Source organism: Anoplopoma fimbria, chromosome 15 (assembly GCF_027596085.1).
Source record: "Anoplopoma fimbria isolate UVic2021 breed Golden Eagle Sablefish chromosome 15, Afim_UVic_2022, whole genome shotgun sequence".
Lineage (NCBI taxonomy): Eukaryota > Metazoa > Chordata > Actinopteri > Perciformes > Anoplopomatidae > Anoplopoma > Anoplopoma fimbria.
Window position 1 is genome coordinate 8,828,061 of NC_072463.1, and position 16,010 is coordinate 8,844,070.

Below are 16,010 nucleotides of genomic sequence, written 5' to 3' on the forward strand. Positions count from 1 at the left end.
CGGAGAGCAGACACAAAGCAAAGGCGGCCAGGAATGTGTGGATTCACAACGGCAAACACGGTCTCTGTGTCTGCTTCACGCATATACTGTAAGTACATCCTCCTCCTCTGCGTCTCACTTGCTACTGTAACTCTCCTCTCAAGCACAAATTAACAAGTCCTCCAGCAGCCCTAAGCCTGGAAACACCCGCTCGCTGATCTTTCTCCCCTTCTTTTCATCTCCTCCCATCCTCCCTCAAATCTCCCTCTGTCCTCTTTAGTCCCTCTTTCCCTCCCTACCTTCTCATCATCCTCTCCCTTCCAGCATCCTTGCTACCCTCCCCTCTCCGTCTCTCTCTCTCTCTCTCTCATACTCTCAATCTCTCCCTATGTCTCTTGCTCTCTTTGTAGGTATTTCCCTTGCTGATGTTGTCCATTGAGAGCCCAGTGATTGTCTGTGGGTGAGAGCAGAGGAGAAGAGTGGAGCCGATTACTGCAATGCAGAGCAACCAAACAACATCACGGCGCTGCAGCAGATGCTGTGTTTGCGTGTGCGCTTGTAGGTGCAGTTTTGTGTGCATATTCAAATGGACTTTGTTTACTTGTGCATCTGTATGTGTATGATGATCGTGTGTGCCAGTTGCAGCAGTGTATGTGTGTGGGAGTGAGAGTGTGTTTGTGAGCGATGACCAGCTCTACCACAACTATTTGTCATGCCCAAACACCAAAGCTTCTGCAGCTATGCACCATGACTTTTAAATAGATCTCTTTTCACTGACATCAAACTATGCCCAACTGTGCATATTTAATACGCCACATGTCTTTGCGGAGAAGAATATGGTTTCATGCCTTCGCACACACAACCACACACACACACACACACACACACACACACACACACACACACACACACACACACACACACACACACACACACACACACACACACACACAAATGCACACACAAACACGTACACACATAAGCTCACTCAGAAAAGATCCGCCCATCGCAGCTCAGGCTAAATCTATTATGCGAAATGACAGTGTTTTAATCAGGCTAATTGTCCAGCTCCTCGCCATGTCTCTGCCATCTCTACTTAACCGATGCCACAGCCTCACTGTTTTCTTTTTTTTTTTTTTTTTTTTTTTTAAGGAATAAATGACACGGCAGTTGGAGGAAGAGCGAGAGGCAATCTAAGCCACAGAGGCCCACAGGCGTTTGAAGTCTAAAGACTCTTTCATCCTCGACTCTGGGAAATGAATGATTTTTTTCACACAGTGACAGGACAGCTCTGACAGGACCCAAACACATGAACCATGGCAAAGCTGTCAGATAGTCAAACACACATACACAGACGCATACACGCGCATACAGGGAAACACTACAGCAGGAACACACAACTTTACAAGTCCAGAGCAGGAAGTGTTCAAAAAGATCAGGCGTTCACGGGCAAAGGATGGGAGAAGGAAGCGTTAAAATGCGAGGAAGAGAGTGAGAATAGGACGGAGAGAATGATGCTATAATTAGTCGTTTGTTGCTTTAACTGGCATTTAGTTTTAACTGGGCGTCTTTGTCTGTAGACACAATGGGGCTGATGTGGCATGAGTGAACTACACAGCTTAGAGGATTAAGGCTGGACTGAGGCTGTGGCGCCACACTCACTCTCTCCACCACGCACACGCCGACAGACACTCAACTAGCTGCACAACATTCTGCTTCACACACTTTCTTAAACACACACACACACACACACCTACAAACAAAGGCACACCCCTCTGAATACACACACACACACACACACACACACACACACACACACACACACACACACACACACACACACACACACACACACACACACACACACACACACACACACATTCCCGCGTGTGCACACACAAACGCACCCACAGGGGGATTATCTGTGCACCAGAGTTCTGAACACTGAGAGTGAGGAGGCGTCTGAAGAACTGCACTCATCACCGAAGGATGGAAAGAGCACAGCAGAAAGAAACAAAAAAAAAAAAAAAAACGCTCACACGCACACACACATATACGTAGACACACTTCAGTGCGAACTACCTGTGTGTTGAGCAGCATATAGAACAGCCTCTCTCTGTGTCTGTCCTGGGAGGCTGAGCTGACAGGCAGAGCAACGAGAGAGAAAGAGAGAGGGAAGGGGAAGTAGAGGAGAGAGAAAGAAGAGAAAGGTGAGACGGAAAAGGAAGAAAAGAGAAAAGAGCCAAAGCAAAGAGACATAGAGATGAAAGAGGAGAAAATCATTAAGAAAGAAACAGAGCTAGAGAGAGATGGAGCAATTCATGACCTTGTCCCCGGGGCCACCGGCCCCACACGTCCTCATTTCACAAATAGATCGTATTGATTTTATAACATTAATGTGGTAGATTTTACACTATTAACTTCTATCTTCATCCTTTAGTGTGTGAGGAACCCTGCAGGCTCAACTCTCATCCGAACTCTCCAACACGCTGCGTGGACAAGCTCACAGGCTTAGCGCACCTCGAGCTGTTTCTTTCATGCACTATTAAGGCGATGGAGACGGAGAGAGTGAGTGTGCATCTGCGGGGGTCAGGGCATGAGTGTGTGTGTGTGTGTTTGTGTGTCAGTTTGTCACACAGTAGCTGCCATGGCAAGGTTTTTACGTAGCACCCTTTATTGTATTTCATGGGTCGGCGGTAAGAAGGCTGAACCAGATGCAGAATCATCCTATACATTAATATAACATGATCCTTTACAGGAGAGCTTCAACACGCAAAAACTAAGAATAAATATATTCACAACTGCCTCTACTATTTGTAGGAGATGAAAGCATAAAAAGGTACCTCCGTAAAAGATAATAATCAATAGTTGAAAGAAGTGTCTGTCTGTCTTTTTTTGACGAAAGAAATGCCTTCAGGTCCTGTGGTTTTATGTCCATTGTTGTTTTTTTTGCCATTCAAATTTCCTCTGAGAAATCCTTAAAAATCAATACAATAACCTCTTTGCCTTTGTCCGATGAAAGAAAAACGGGGAGCAGAGGTCCTTGTGGCCTCATTAAGTCTGGCTGATTAAGAAAAATCCAAAACGCATCCATTGCCACAATGTCCTTCTGTATGTCGGCCTTCCTTTTTCTTTGTCCTGCATTAGAAAAAAATAATTTCTGTATCCTTTCATCCGTAAAACCTGAACCTTTTCATGATGTCACACATCAACCAACTATTCCTGGATATGTCCCCCATCTAGCCCTGTAAAAAATTCAACTGGATAAGTAAATTAAGTTAACTGGATGAGATGAAAATGAACTGAACTGCATACAAACAACTCCACTATTGACTGGGTATATTATTATTTTTGGCTCATCCAGGGAATGCAATTATTCGGTGGCTTTGATTGGTTTCAGTCTCAGTCGTCCATCAGCGTCCCATCCGTTGGTAGTCAAACCTCTTTGTTTAGATAAATAGATCTGTATTCATAGAAAAATAAGCATTGACCAGACTGCTGGCGATTCATTGCTAAGGCACTTGGCTTGTCATTTATCTCCCTCTCGCTTTGTTTTTGTCTCCATCTTACACGTCCACCCAGTTTGCTCCACACCCTCTGGCTGTCGCAGTTTATGACTCTGTGTTCGATGTTGCAAAGAGCTGATAATATGAACACTGACGCCCACCACCGCCACACTGTCTCCTGCTCATTGTGGCGCTGAGTCGAAAAACGGAGCCTCAGTACTTTACGATTGTGAGGCGTAATAGAGTGAAAACAAAAAAAAAAATCGGTAGGAGCTGCAGCTGAAGTTTCGCCTCCAGGCAGAGATCCGGGATCAGCTAATCCTTGCCAAATACCAACCTATACGCCAGTTGTGGGGAAATACAAAAACTGACCTCAGCTCGTTATCCAGGAATAAACATGTGTGTAGTGTAGTCCCGCTCCCCCACAGGCTCCTCTCAAAGCCACAGGAGTCATTGTTACTGGATGATTCATCACCAGAGAGGGAGATGGTGAGGAGACGAGAGAAGCAGGAAGAGGAGGAGGAGGAGGAGGAAGAGGAAGAGGGGGAGTGTTAAAACTGGTAAGACCGGTCCAGTACCTCCATGTAGTCTGGTGTGGTCCTCAGTCTGGCTCTTTGATCCCCTGCTCCCTGCTCGCTCTGGCCGCTGTTACTACCCCCCACTGTGGAGCTGGCGGTGCTGACCACCAGCGTTTGGTCGGGTCTGGCGTCCAGTTTGGAGTCTTGGGGGTGAGGGTAGCGGGGCGGTGGCCTCCCGTACCTGTCTGGCAGGTCTCTGAACTCCGGGGCAGGGAGTCTGAAGAGGCAGTCCACCAGCTCGACCTTAGGAGTCGGGCCCTGGCTGTCGATCACTGTTGGGCAGAGGATGCCGTTGCCGTGGAGGCCCGGGAGCGGTCCCATTGCTCCTGTGACGGTGTTGATGGGCGACGAGGACACGTCCAGAGCCCACTCCCTCTCCTTCTCTGCTGCAGAGCAGTATCCTCCCTCGCTCTCTTTGGAAGCTGCAAACGACTGCTGTGGCCGCTGTTTCACGGCTGCATCCTGCTCCTCTTTGTAGATGGGGTTGCTACACATGTGCGGGGCCACAGCCAAGTTGGGACCCTTCGACGCGGCCTCCGGGGGCAAGATGGTGTCGTACACGTGGTTGTGTTCGGCCGGAGGAGGGGGCGGCATCTCGGGTAGGCCGTGGTGATGGTGATGGTGGTGGTGGTGCGTCTGCTCGGTGAAGATTCCACACTCCATCTGGATGCCCGCCAAGTCTACCTCTCCCTGGCGACGGAACGGCAGCTTGTCCCTCCTCCTCAGGGCGTAGGCGATTAGTGCCGCTGCCGCAAAGAATGCAGACACAAACAACACCAGCAGGCTGAGCACTAAGACCGACAGAGGGATTGAATCCTTCCCCGGAGGGATCAGGGGGCCCAGCCCTGAGCCGGGGTAGCCAACCGACACACCGCTGGCTGCAGCTGTGGAGGTGGCTGTCTGCTGCTCCTGCTCCTGGTCCTCCTGGGGCTCCAGCTCAGGGCAGAGCAGCTCCATGGAGAGGGAGCGCAGGTCCACTCCTTTGGTCTTGTCTGGGGAATGGCAGACCACCTCTCCCACCACCACGACAGCACTGAGCCCCTCCAGCCAACGCTTCAGTGGAGCTGCCTCACAGTTGCACTCCCAGGGGTTCTGCCGCAGGTCCACCTGGAGAAACAAATAACACCACAGCATTTTGTCATCGCGTAATAGTACACTAATTACTGGTCTGCCGTGCAATGCAAATTTCATGAATCACTTTGCGGAACGTAAACAAAAAATAGATCATTTTGCTGACATCCTTGTGATGGATATTGGTAGCTTTTTAACCGTCTTTTGTGTTGAAGAATAAGTCAGGCACTGTAATGAGATGACATTACAGTGCTGCTACCTTTGCCTCCGACCAGCTAGAATATATGGAAAATGAGTTTTCTGCATTTGCATAATAGAATACAGCTCTCCACGTGGGCTAGCGTTTTTTAATGGTTTTTTTTAAATATGCAGGTGATATATGCAATATCATATACTGATTAATCTACATAATGTTGTTAAAGGGTAATCAAAACAGTGAAGTGCTCACATTTCCTGAATGGCTGTGCACGGGCACGATATACTCTCAATAATGGAGAACAACTGGGCAGTGACCAATTCAACTTGTACGAGCCACAAGTGCTCTCTTTAGAAGTTGTTCACACATGTGCTACAGCAGGTTGTAGGAACATTTCAGTTCACAATAAAGACCACTCAGAGTTTACACAAGTGGTTATTGACAAAACTCACCGGTGGGTTTTGTGTGACGAGTATCACAGCACTTTGTTTTTTAACAAGACGGAATGTGATGCAACTCTCCCCTGTGCTATAATCCAATAGGTGTGTGCATAAAATCCATTTTCTCATTGCCAGCTATTGATTGCGTGTCCTTAAAACAAACTCAGATATTCACTTTGTATTCACATTTTGAAAAGGGTAAAGCAGATTATGCACAAAGGGAATCACTCTCATCACATTGTATTGTCTGCAGAACTGATCTGTTCCATATCTTTAGCAATGACATTGGCAATGAAAGCTGATATTCTCTCTGTCACTCTTCCAAGCAGCTTGCACAAATGTTGTCATGCTAATTTGGTTAGGCCAACTCCCTGGCTTGCAGAAATAGATGGATGCTTTTTGAGATGATTCAGCATTGCTGTTGTGGGAGCCATGGAACCACTACTTCCCCATGCCTCACTCTGAACAACAGGCACTCCTTCACTTTATTGGAGTTATCCCACTGTGGGCTTTTGTAAAGGCTTTCATAATGACATAATTGCGACTGGAGGGTGAGTAGAAACAGCAATCTGCCGCAGTTTGAGCTCACTTTGAAAACTTCCACTACATTAAAGGTCAGCTGAAAAGTGCAGTTTTCCAACGTTCTGGCATCGTTGTGACAAAACTATGATTCAGCATTAATGCACATTAAAAAAAACACAATTTCAGATAAACAACCATATGACCAAAATAAAAAAGCAGCTTGTTTTTAGAGTTTTATAACTTTCATAACTACAATCCTCCATCTGGTTGAAATTCTTGAAGCATTTTATTACGGGTATTGTTTGCTTTCACATGGATCCCAGGGGCTCTATCACTTTCTCTTTTGCAAGCATCTGTCCAACGTGTCCAACACCGTTTACAATTTATACGCCTGGTCACCTAGTGTGTGATTTGCTGTCAACTTGTCAATCAAAGCCCTGTTTTGAAGGGAAATTATAGACCCTCAGTTTGCCCGACAGGTGCGAGAGGTAGAGAAAATGCCAGTGTATGAATCCGGTTTTTTTTGTGAACACAAAGCCTTTTAGTGATGTCGTTCCACTTAAAAAGTCACAAACAGGATGTTAATGGTACTATATCATTATCATACAATATACACTCTGGTAGCAAAAGCCGTCACCAGAGTCTTGAGCGCATCGTTCACTGTTTTGTTGCTTCTTGTTATCATATTCAGGGAGAAAATCATGAAGAACATCCAAAAATTCTCTTTTGTCAGAAAAATATTCAGCCTGATTTAAATAATCCCATCAATTTTGGACAGAAACTGCCAAGCTTTAGCCGCAGAGGTGTAAATTTTGCTCTTGTGGGTTTTTATCATTATGACGCAGATCAAAGTTGAAGCAATAATTGTCCAAAATTTACTTGAGAGCCGTTAAAAAAATCACATCAGGGGAGAAATTCAGGGTTTTCTCAGTGAGCCGTGTGGCTTCAAATTGATCACTTTGCCCAAACTGCAATATCCTGTCAGTCGTCAGGAACGCTAAAGTCAGTTCACAGAAATATAGTCGATAAAAGAAGGTTTTGGAAGTTCTGGCGCAGAAATCTTGCTGTAGTCCCTGGTGACAAGACGGCCCTGAGCTTTGGCTTGCGTGGCCTTCTCCACCCTGATGAATGTGTTTCATTGTCTTTTGAATAATACACAGAGCCAAAATGAAAAGAGTGCATTAAAAGAACAATCTGCAGCACACGCAAAATGTAGTCCATATATTGGAAAACCCGTCTTCATGGCTACAGTGGAAGTGAGATGCTATACATACAAAGCAGTTCAATCATGGACACTCTCACAGCGTTAGATTTCATCAGTCTGTGATGTTGAGTGCATTCAGTGCATTTTTTCTTCTTTTTTGAAGTGTTGTAATTTACTTTCATAGTGTACTCACGCTCTCTTTGCCTGCCTCGTCGACTTCTACCTCTGATAGTGATTTCCCATATTTCCCAAAGCGACTTCAACAACCCCACGGGAAGGGGCATGAACTTGTTCTATCCAGCGGCTTGTGTTTCATGTAGGTGGAGAGAGCGCAGTAGTAATAGCGAAGAGCAAAGAGCAAGAGTTTCTGGTCCATTGAGGCTATTGTCGGTAGAGAAATTGGCATCTCTGTCTCTGTTTGATTGCTGACCGTCAGTGCAACATGGTGAGTCTGGAGAGAGGCCCTTGATCTTTTATTCTGAGGGAAAACAAACACTGACTTTTAAGGCTGATTAGATATCTGGATTGTCTATGTTTGAAGTTTGCCAAAAAGCGATATGTAGGCACATGTAGACCTATGTTCACGTATGTAGACGTGACATGAGGAGTATGTCTGCCCTGTTGCCTGCAGATAAATACAATACTAACATGAAAATGATGCCGGGAATGCAAGTTTTTGAGTCACCGTATAATTGTGAACCACACAATTTAAAAATAATATATTTTTCATATAGGGCCATATCATGACAATGTTCTTATTTCCAAATTGTGTGGTTCACAATTGTCATTCTGCAACAAATGTTAACTTTTATTATTGACCAAAAGCTGTCGAAGCATTAGAAAATACACGTTATTTCTCCTGTAAAAACAGAGAAACACTATTAGAAACATTTAACTCAGTGGAATGAAAATGTGCTGAACACTAAACTGTGTGATTAATTAATACATATTGATATAAAATTATACTAGAATAATAAGTTCAATATTAATCATGTATATATCATCCACCCCTACAGACAATCGAATAAAGGTGGTTATTAATAGTAAATTATGAGAAAATCCTGCATACCTATTTTGCAAAATAAAATGATCTTCTAGTGCTTATGTTGTAAACTGTCTCTACTGGCATTTACTCACTGAGACTATCTTGCATCCTGAAATAGAAAATACATTGGTATGCTTGCCAGATGACCGGACCTTTATGGAGCTAATGGGTTTATCTCTAAAACACCTGAGTGACTGTTTTTTGCTGTGCTGTGCAGTTTCAAGTGCAATATTGGCAGATATTACAAAAAAAAAACCACGTATATAACTTGTTTTCAGTGAATAAACACATCCACTGGTTTGTTTTGTGTTCAGGAGGATACAAATCAACCAACTGGAAATAATGTAGGGACTAAGAGAAGCAAAAGTATACTGACAGTTAATCTTTTAATAGAATCTGGTGAGGACATTCGTGGTTATAATTACCTCTATTACCAGAATATCAGTTGAGTTTTAGACTTGAATCAATATTAATACGATTAAGAGCCCCTTTTGACTGTCCCCACTACTGGCTCGCCACTATAGCAGCATTACTAATCTTAAATATAAGATTCAATAGCAGAACTCCTCTGATGGTCCTATAACAGAAAGTTGAATTTTAACATTCAGTAAGTAATACTTATTAAAAGTGGAAATTATGAATCATGTTTGGGCCGAAAATCTGCATTTAAGAGGCTGTAACAGGCTCCGTCTTAAAGCTAGGGGGAAGATACTGTTATTATATGAAACTAAATGACCTAATTAATTAATTTGGTACCAACCATGTTTTTTCAACGTTGTCGGGAAAGAGGCTTTACAGACTGCCCACTTTATCATAACCATAGCTCAAGGTCTTTGTGTCTTAGTGTGGTATTTTAAAGGGATGTCTTTTTCTCATCCTTGATGGTAAAAAAAATTAAATTTAGAAGCAAATCTGTGTAGCAAATGGTGTCAACCACCCAAAAATGCTGCAACAACTTATGAGACATAAAAGAGCATGGGAATGGCCATCATATACTTCCACCATGATGTTCTAAATTATAGTAGTTGTACAGTTGGTTGCTGAGCTTTTAACCAGGAAAAAAAGTACTTCGTAGCTCCACTGCTTAAGGCTAATTTCCCGCTCGGTGACATTGATAATTCAGTAGGCCTTTAGTCTGTTTCGCTGTAAGATTCAGGAGCAGTGCCAACCTTAACCCCATAAAACACTGCTATGTGTTGTTTTTAAACTTTAAACAAATTAGATATAATGCAAGGACATATTTTGTTACCTTTGGACAGAGCCAGGTTAGCTGTTTCCCCGTTGCCTGTTGTCTTTATGCTACAGTAATAAACCAACCGGCTGCTGGCTGGAGCCTCATATAAAACAGACAGATACGAGAGTGGCATCATTCATCTCATCTTACTCGGCACGTAAGCAAGCAAGTGTGTATTTCCCAAAATGTCAATCTGTCCCCCTTAAAGATTAATCTGTGCAAGTATTAACTCGCACTCAAATAAAACTGATAAGCAGGTAACTGTTAGTTGGGCAATTAAATGATTTCCTGTCAATCCTTACCCTGGCGAATTAATGTGTTGTTTTCATCAATCTTTCTGGAGTGTGCATTGTTTTTCTATCTAACATCACGAAAGGTGAGATATGGCTGTGGGCATGTTTCCTCACTGCAGCTGGCAATGATGAGCGCGAGCTGTCCTACAACATATTCTCTGCATTTACTGAGGGAGACATATGTATCCCTGAACTGCACATATTTCTGGCACAGACTCCGACTCTGACTCAACTCCTTGATTTTGTAATATTCTTATCAAAGGGAAGACTCACTTGCTTTAGTGTTGCTATTAATGAACTAATTAAAGAAAATGAAGACGCCACAGCCATTTGAATTTCCCTTTAATGTCTCACTGATGGTTATTTTTTTAGATAACAGTGACATCAGAGAGGTATTTTTCAAAAATATCAGCGCATGTAAGTGGGTGTTACTGTTTAATCCCATTCTTGATGGCAACAATGACTCTAAGCTGTAAATGCTGTTGCTTTTAGATTATCAAAATTGACAGTTATTTTTATTTCTTTTTTTTTTTTTAAAGCAGCGGCAAGCTTCCTTCCATCTGTGTTACCCTTTGATTTTTAGTGTGCAAACTCTGGCTCCAAAAACACACGTCAGAGTCCAAAAATCCCACTTCCTGAGCTTCAAACAGGCCAGCAGTAAGTCAACAGGTGATATCATTGTCACATTATTTTCTGCAGTCCATGGGCAGCGCTAATGTGGCTTTGTCAGAGTAATAACAACCCTGGTAAATGAATGAATTCAATTACCGTGCTGTGGATTTTGAGTACTACAATGGTGATGCCACGGGGCTTTATGACTATGGCACACAATGTACTTCCAACTGGTGAATGTTTTAATGCTCTTGGTCACCAGAGGCTTATAGCAGCACCAAATTAAATTCCTTTCAACATGGTTCCACCAACTCCTTAAACCACTGTCGTCCTTCCCCTAAACAAACAAACAGCCTCTGAACTGCCAGCCTCACCCACACTACCTAGGATCGGGAATTCTTCATGGAGCGAGAGTAAAAATGGAATTTCACAATGCCATTCAGGCTAATCCGCACCCACCATACCTCGTGTGAGGAGGCAAGGTGTAAAAAAATGTAATACCATGGGTTTGGGTCCTTATGTGCACGGCAACCAGTCACACAATGCTGCAGTTAAATGTGCCGGGTAATGTCGTACACAAACAGTGAACAAATACTGTAGTTTAAACAGTCTATTTACAAAGAGGTGTGTTAATTACAACCATGCTCAAAAACTTGAGGGGTTCAGCTTTCTACAGTTTAGCTCATGATTTATTAAGACCACTTATGCAAATCGAGTCAATTGCAATTTTCCAATTAGAATACCTGAGGCGCAACCATAGTCCCACATGCCACAGCAGAGCTCTCAAAACAACAGACGATGCAGATGACAGTGAAAGCTGCTGCTGTGCCAGAGGCCAGGAGATCACGGGCTGCCAGAAGTTTTTAGAAGTAGGTATGTGGCTTGATCCAAGATTTTAGCTTATTTTGTTTAGTTCATCAAGCTGTGATAATGGGATGTGTCTTGGCAATCTATTAGTTATTTTAATCTCATCGTCTGACATTTGAAATAAACATACTCTGTATAATTATGCACATTTTCGTTTAGTAAATCCACAGGGGTGATCTAATAATCTCTATTTTTCGCCCTGTCACTGTCACTCAACCAAATGCATGTTATTTTGCCTGCTAAAGGCTTCGTGCCAGGTATCTGACTCATTTACACACCAGCGGGTTATAGCTGCTCAGAATAGTTTCTTCAAGCATCCACTTTCTGCACCGAAAAAAAAGCTTAATCATTCAGCGTATACAGTCGTAGGTTTTGCACCAACCTGAACCAGTCCGGTGAGGTGCTCCAGCACGCCCTTCATAGGAAGGTACAGAAGGTGGTTGTTTCTTAGATTGAGTCGAGCCAGGTTAACTCCAGCAAACACGCCGAGAGGGAGGCTCCGCAGCAGGTTGGCGTTGAGGAACAACAGCTGAAGGGACGGCATGGAGTTGAAGGTCCCGGGATCCACCTCATGGATCTCGTTATACTCAAAATAAAGGTACCTAAAGAGAGGAGAGGACACTTTGCAATGTCTCTGTATACATAGAAATAAACTAAGGATAAACTGTGGAAATAGGAGGATACATGGGACAAGATTATGTTAGAGGAATCTATCACTGCATCTCAGTACTTAGTGATATTAAAGATATAGAAAATATAAAAACACTACATATTCTTTGCCTTAACTTTGTGTGAAGTCATAGTTATGATTAGAGCACAGTGCAAATTTTCACATGTTCAAATTGGTTCATGTTGAAGTATAATTTACCTCTCCTGTGCCCCAGCATGAAAATCACATGAATGAATATGTCATTACAGAAATTGTATTTAATCTGCACTTTTCACAGCTGATTAGCTGATTGGTGTCAAATTAAATTGTGTTATTTTGTACTGACAACTTGTAACACTTGCCTTGGCACGCCCGATCATCATGTCAAATCCCTGACACTTTGAATTTGGACGTTTTTTTTTCTCAATAATAGAAATCAGTGTGAACTTAGTGAAGAATGAAGTATGATGTGTTCCTTGCATGCTAGTGATCCAATGTACGTCCATTGGCTGTAATAAGTAATAGATCTGGTTTAAATTACTAACTGCTCACTTGCCCTAGAGTCACTAACAAAGGCTAACGAGAGGTTAAGAGCAAGAATTTATTGTCCGGAGAGGATCTTTATTATTGATTAATAGTCAAATGAATGGGTATGATGATGTTCTGACAGTGGAGCTGAAAGGCTGAATGATGTTTGATCTGAATGATGTTCTGAATACGAAGGTATTATGACCCTCTCATTATTTATATAGCAGAGGATGAAAGTTGACCTGTTGTCTTAATCAAACACCACCATGTTAAGCTCCCTGAATTAATACAATTATTGGCTGTAGGTATTTGCCGTATATATTATTTGCAGAGGAATTATCTTTGCAAGCTTAATCTGACAATGATACATATGCATCATTCTGACGACTTGTTTTTCCATAATTAGCACTTTTCCAAAAAAGCAAATTCCTGACAACATCCTGGCGCCTTATTAACACCTCTGTATGTAAATACAAAAAGCACATTATTTCACGTTGTCACTCACACCAGGCTCATACTTCAACTGAAGCATGTCATCAGGCAGCGTGACTAACAAATGGCACTCCTGGAAGAGAATGGGCACCTTTTCATTTCAATCAAATTCCGGCATAATGGTAATCAAAGTGTTCTGCTCAGTCCTATGCCAGTATTACAGTAAAATTAATTTCCACATATTTTTAAACAAACGTCTAAATAACCAAGCTGACATGTGGTTTCAGTTTACTAATTAGTTTGAAGTGCTAGTGAAGGCAATGTGCTTGAAATGCTGTGAGTGATTTAAAAAAGAAATCCCTACCTCAGATTCTGCAGCCCCAGGAACATGTGTGGACTGAGCCTCTCCAGGTTGTTTCCGTTCAAGTAGAGGCTCCTCAGGCTTGGGAGGCTGGTGAAGGCCCCCTCCTGGAGGTACGAGATGCGGTTGTTCCCCAGGTGAAGCAGGTCGAGGCTGGAGAAATTCCAGAAGTCTGTGCGGTAGATCCTCTGAATTAAGTTTCCGCTCAGGTACAGCTTGCGGCCGTTGAGGGGCCGAGGTGTGAGCTGGGACACATTGAGGAAGCCGTTCTCCTTGCAGTTGACCGTCAGGCCCAGGTCAGTGATGTGCAGGTTGCAAGTGCAGCCCAGGGGACAAATGATGGGGATAGGGGGCCGTGTTTGGTAGCCAGCCACAGGGGGATTATGGTTGGGCATCAGACTGCGAGGTGTTGGGGATGTTCTGGATTGTCGAGGCCTTTTAGTTGGCCTTGGTGGCCTCTCCCTCTCTTTACGTTCTGCTGAGGAAGAGGACGATGAAGTGGAGGAGGTGTGAGTGTTCTGGCGGGAGCCGTGAACCATGGAGGACGGTTTAGTCGGCCTGACTCGTCCAGGGTGGGAGTTGGGTTTAGAATTTGGGGGTAAATGTTGCGGCTGTGATCCTGCTGATGGACTACCACCCCCCTCTGCTTGTAGCTCTTTATCCGGGAGGTCAGCACACAGCTCCTTGCGGGGAATTTCCCTCAGGTCCTTGCCGTGAAGGTGGAAGGGATATTCGCAGGTAACGTCTCCGACTACAGCCGTGTAGGGGATCTGACCCAGCCACTGCTGGAGCTGCACTGCCTCGCAGCCACAGTTCCAGGGATTCTCCTCCAGCTGTAGCTCCATCAGGGAGCGACCAACATACTCCAGGGTCCCAGCATATGCCAGGCTCTTCAGACGGTTTCCCCGCAGGTCTAGATGAGTCAGAGACACAGATCTGGAGCAGGAGGCGGAGGGAGAGAGAGTTAGCCAGGTTAGATGAAAGGACATCGTGACAGTACACGGAAATAAGGGTTCACACGTTCTATTGCTGATGAATCTGCTTCTATCTGATGATTAATCCGTTTTTTATGAAATGAAATAGTATGCCACAGGAACATTAATTCAACACTAGTACAGACTGGCTAATTGTGTCTGACACTGATATTTCTACCGATCAGTCTTTGCATTATTTAAAACCTTTGCAGTGAAATAATCACAATCTAACCTGAAGAGATGAGCAGGCAAGACAGGGATCAGGTTGTCGTTGAGGATGAGAACCCGGAGCTTGTAGAGGAATCTCAGAACACCGCTGTCGATTCGTTTGATCACGTTGTAGTCGGCCTGCGGGGGAAAAAAGGGAAACTGTGATGAACACATAATTGCTGCGATTGAAAAGTAAGTCTGAATGCAGCAGGAAAGCTAAAGCACGCTCTATTTTAAAATGCACAGAGATCTTACGAAGATTCTTTCACTCCAGCCATCTGCTAGCTATTGACAATTTCTGTCACATTCATCTATTGTAATCTTGGGGAAATTATGTCAATAATGGACGTATATGATCTTCCCAAGCTATACCTGGAGGTATTCCAGAGCCTCTAAGCCAGCGAAAGTATCATTTCTGAAGACCTCCAGCTTGTTCTCGTGGAGGTACAGACGTCTGAGTTTGGCCAACCCGTTGAAAGCTCCCACTCTGATGTCCTGGAGTGCATTGTTGCCAAGGTTTATCGACACTGCGTTGCCAAGGTGCTGAAACCCGTTGCTATAGAGACGCCTCAGAGAGTTCCTCTGGAGGTTGAGTTTGAAAGGGCGGACCCACGACTGTGACACCTGAATGATTAATTAGAGGTCTGATTAGTTATCTTATTAATTACATGAATTTAACAGTTAGAGACACCTATAAGCCACGTTAGAGACAGGATATTAGACTTGGAGATACAGTATGTTAATGAGATAAATGATCAAAATGCAGAGCAGTTCAACGTGCATGGCTAGATAGATGAACGGGGATGCTACCTGGCTGACATTAGTGAAGCTCCGCCCATCGCAGTGCACATGCAGCACGCCTTCTTTGACCTCGCACGTGCACGGCTCGAAGCACGGCTCGTCCACTTCCTCCTCGGAGTTGTCCACCAGAGGGGTGTGTGTGGAGGTGGGGGTAGGGGTGGGGGTGTGTGAAGCCCAGGACAGACACACACACCCCAGGGCCACTGCCAGAGTGACCCACTGCATCCTCCTGCTTCTCCCTCTCAGCTCAGCAGCCTGGGGCTACAGCCCGGCATCGGCCCTTCACCGCACTGCGCGGAGAGGCACGGCACATACATTACATGCATACATTCACACACACATACACACACACACACACACACACACACACACACACACACACACACACACACACACACACACACACACACACACACACACACACACACACACACACACACACACACACAGACTATTAAAAGACTATTAAAAGAGGGCAAACAGCCAGGGAGGCAACAGCAAAAGTCAG

The 16,010-nt window shown here is 44.1% G+C and overlaps 1 protein-coding gene across 1 annotated transcript; it reads right to left on the bottom strand.

Moving 5' to 3' along the window:
* Positions 1-4,036: 4,036 nt before the first annotated feature.
* Positions 4,037-15,727, bottom strand: LOC129103784 (SLIT and NTRK-like protein 3). Its single transcript, XM_054614378.1, has 6 exons — positions 15,512-15,727; positions 15,074-15,325; positions 14,724-14,839; positions 13,521-14,453; positions 11,930-12,149; positions 4,037-5,170 (listed from the first exon to the last, which is right to left on the bottom strand). Exons 1-6 carry the CDS (start codon positions 15,725-15,727, stop codon positions 4,037-4,039), a joined length of 2,871 nt encoding a protein of 956 aa, XP_054470353.1.
* Between the last annotated feature and the right edge of the window lie 283 nt (positions 15,728-16,010).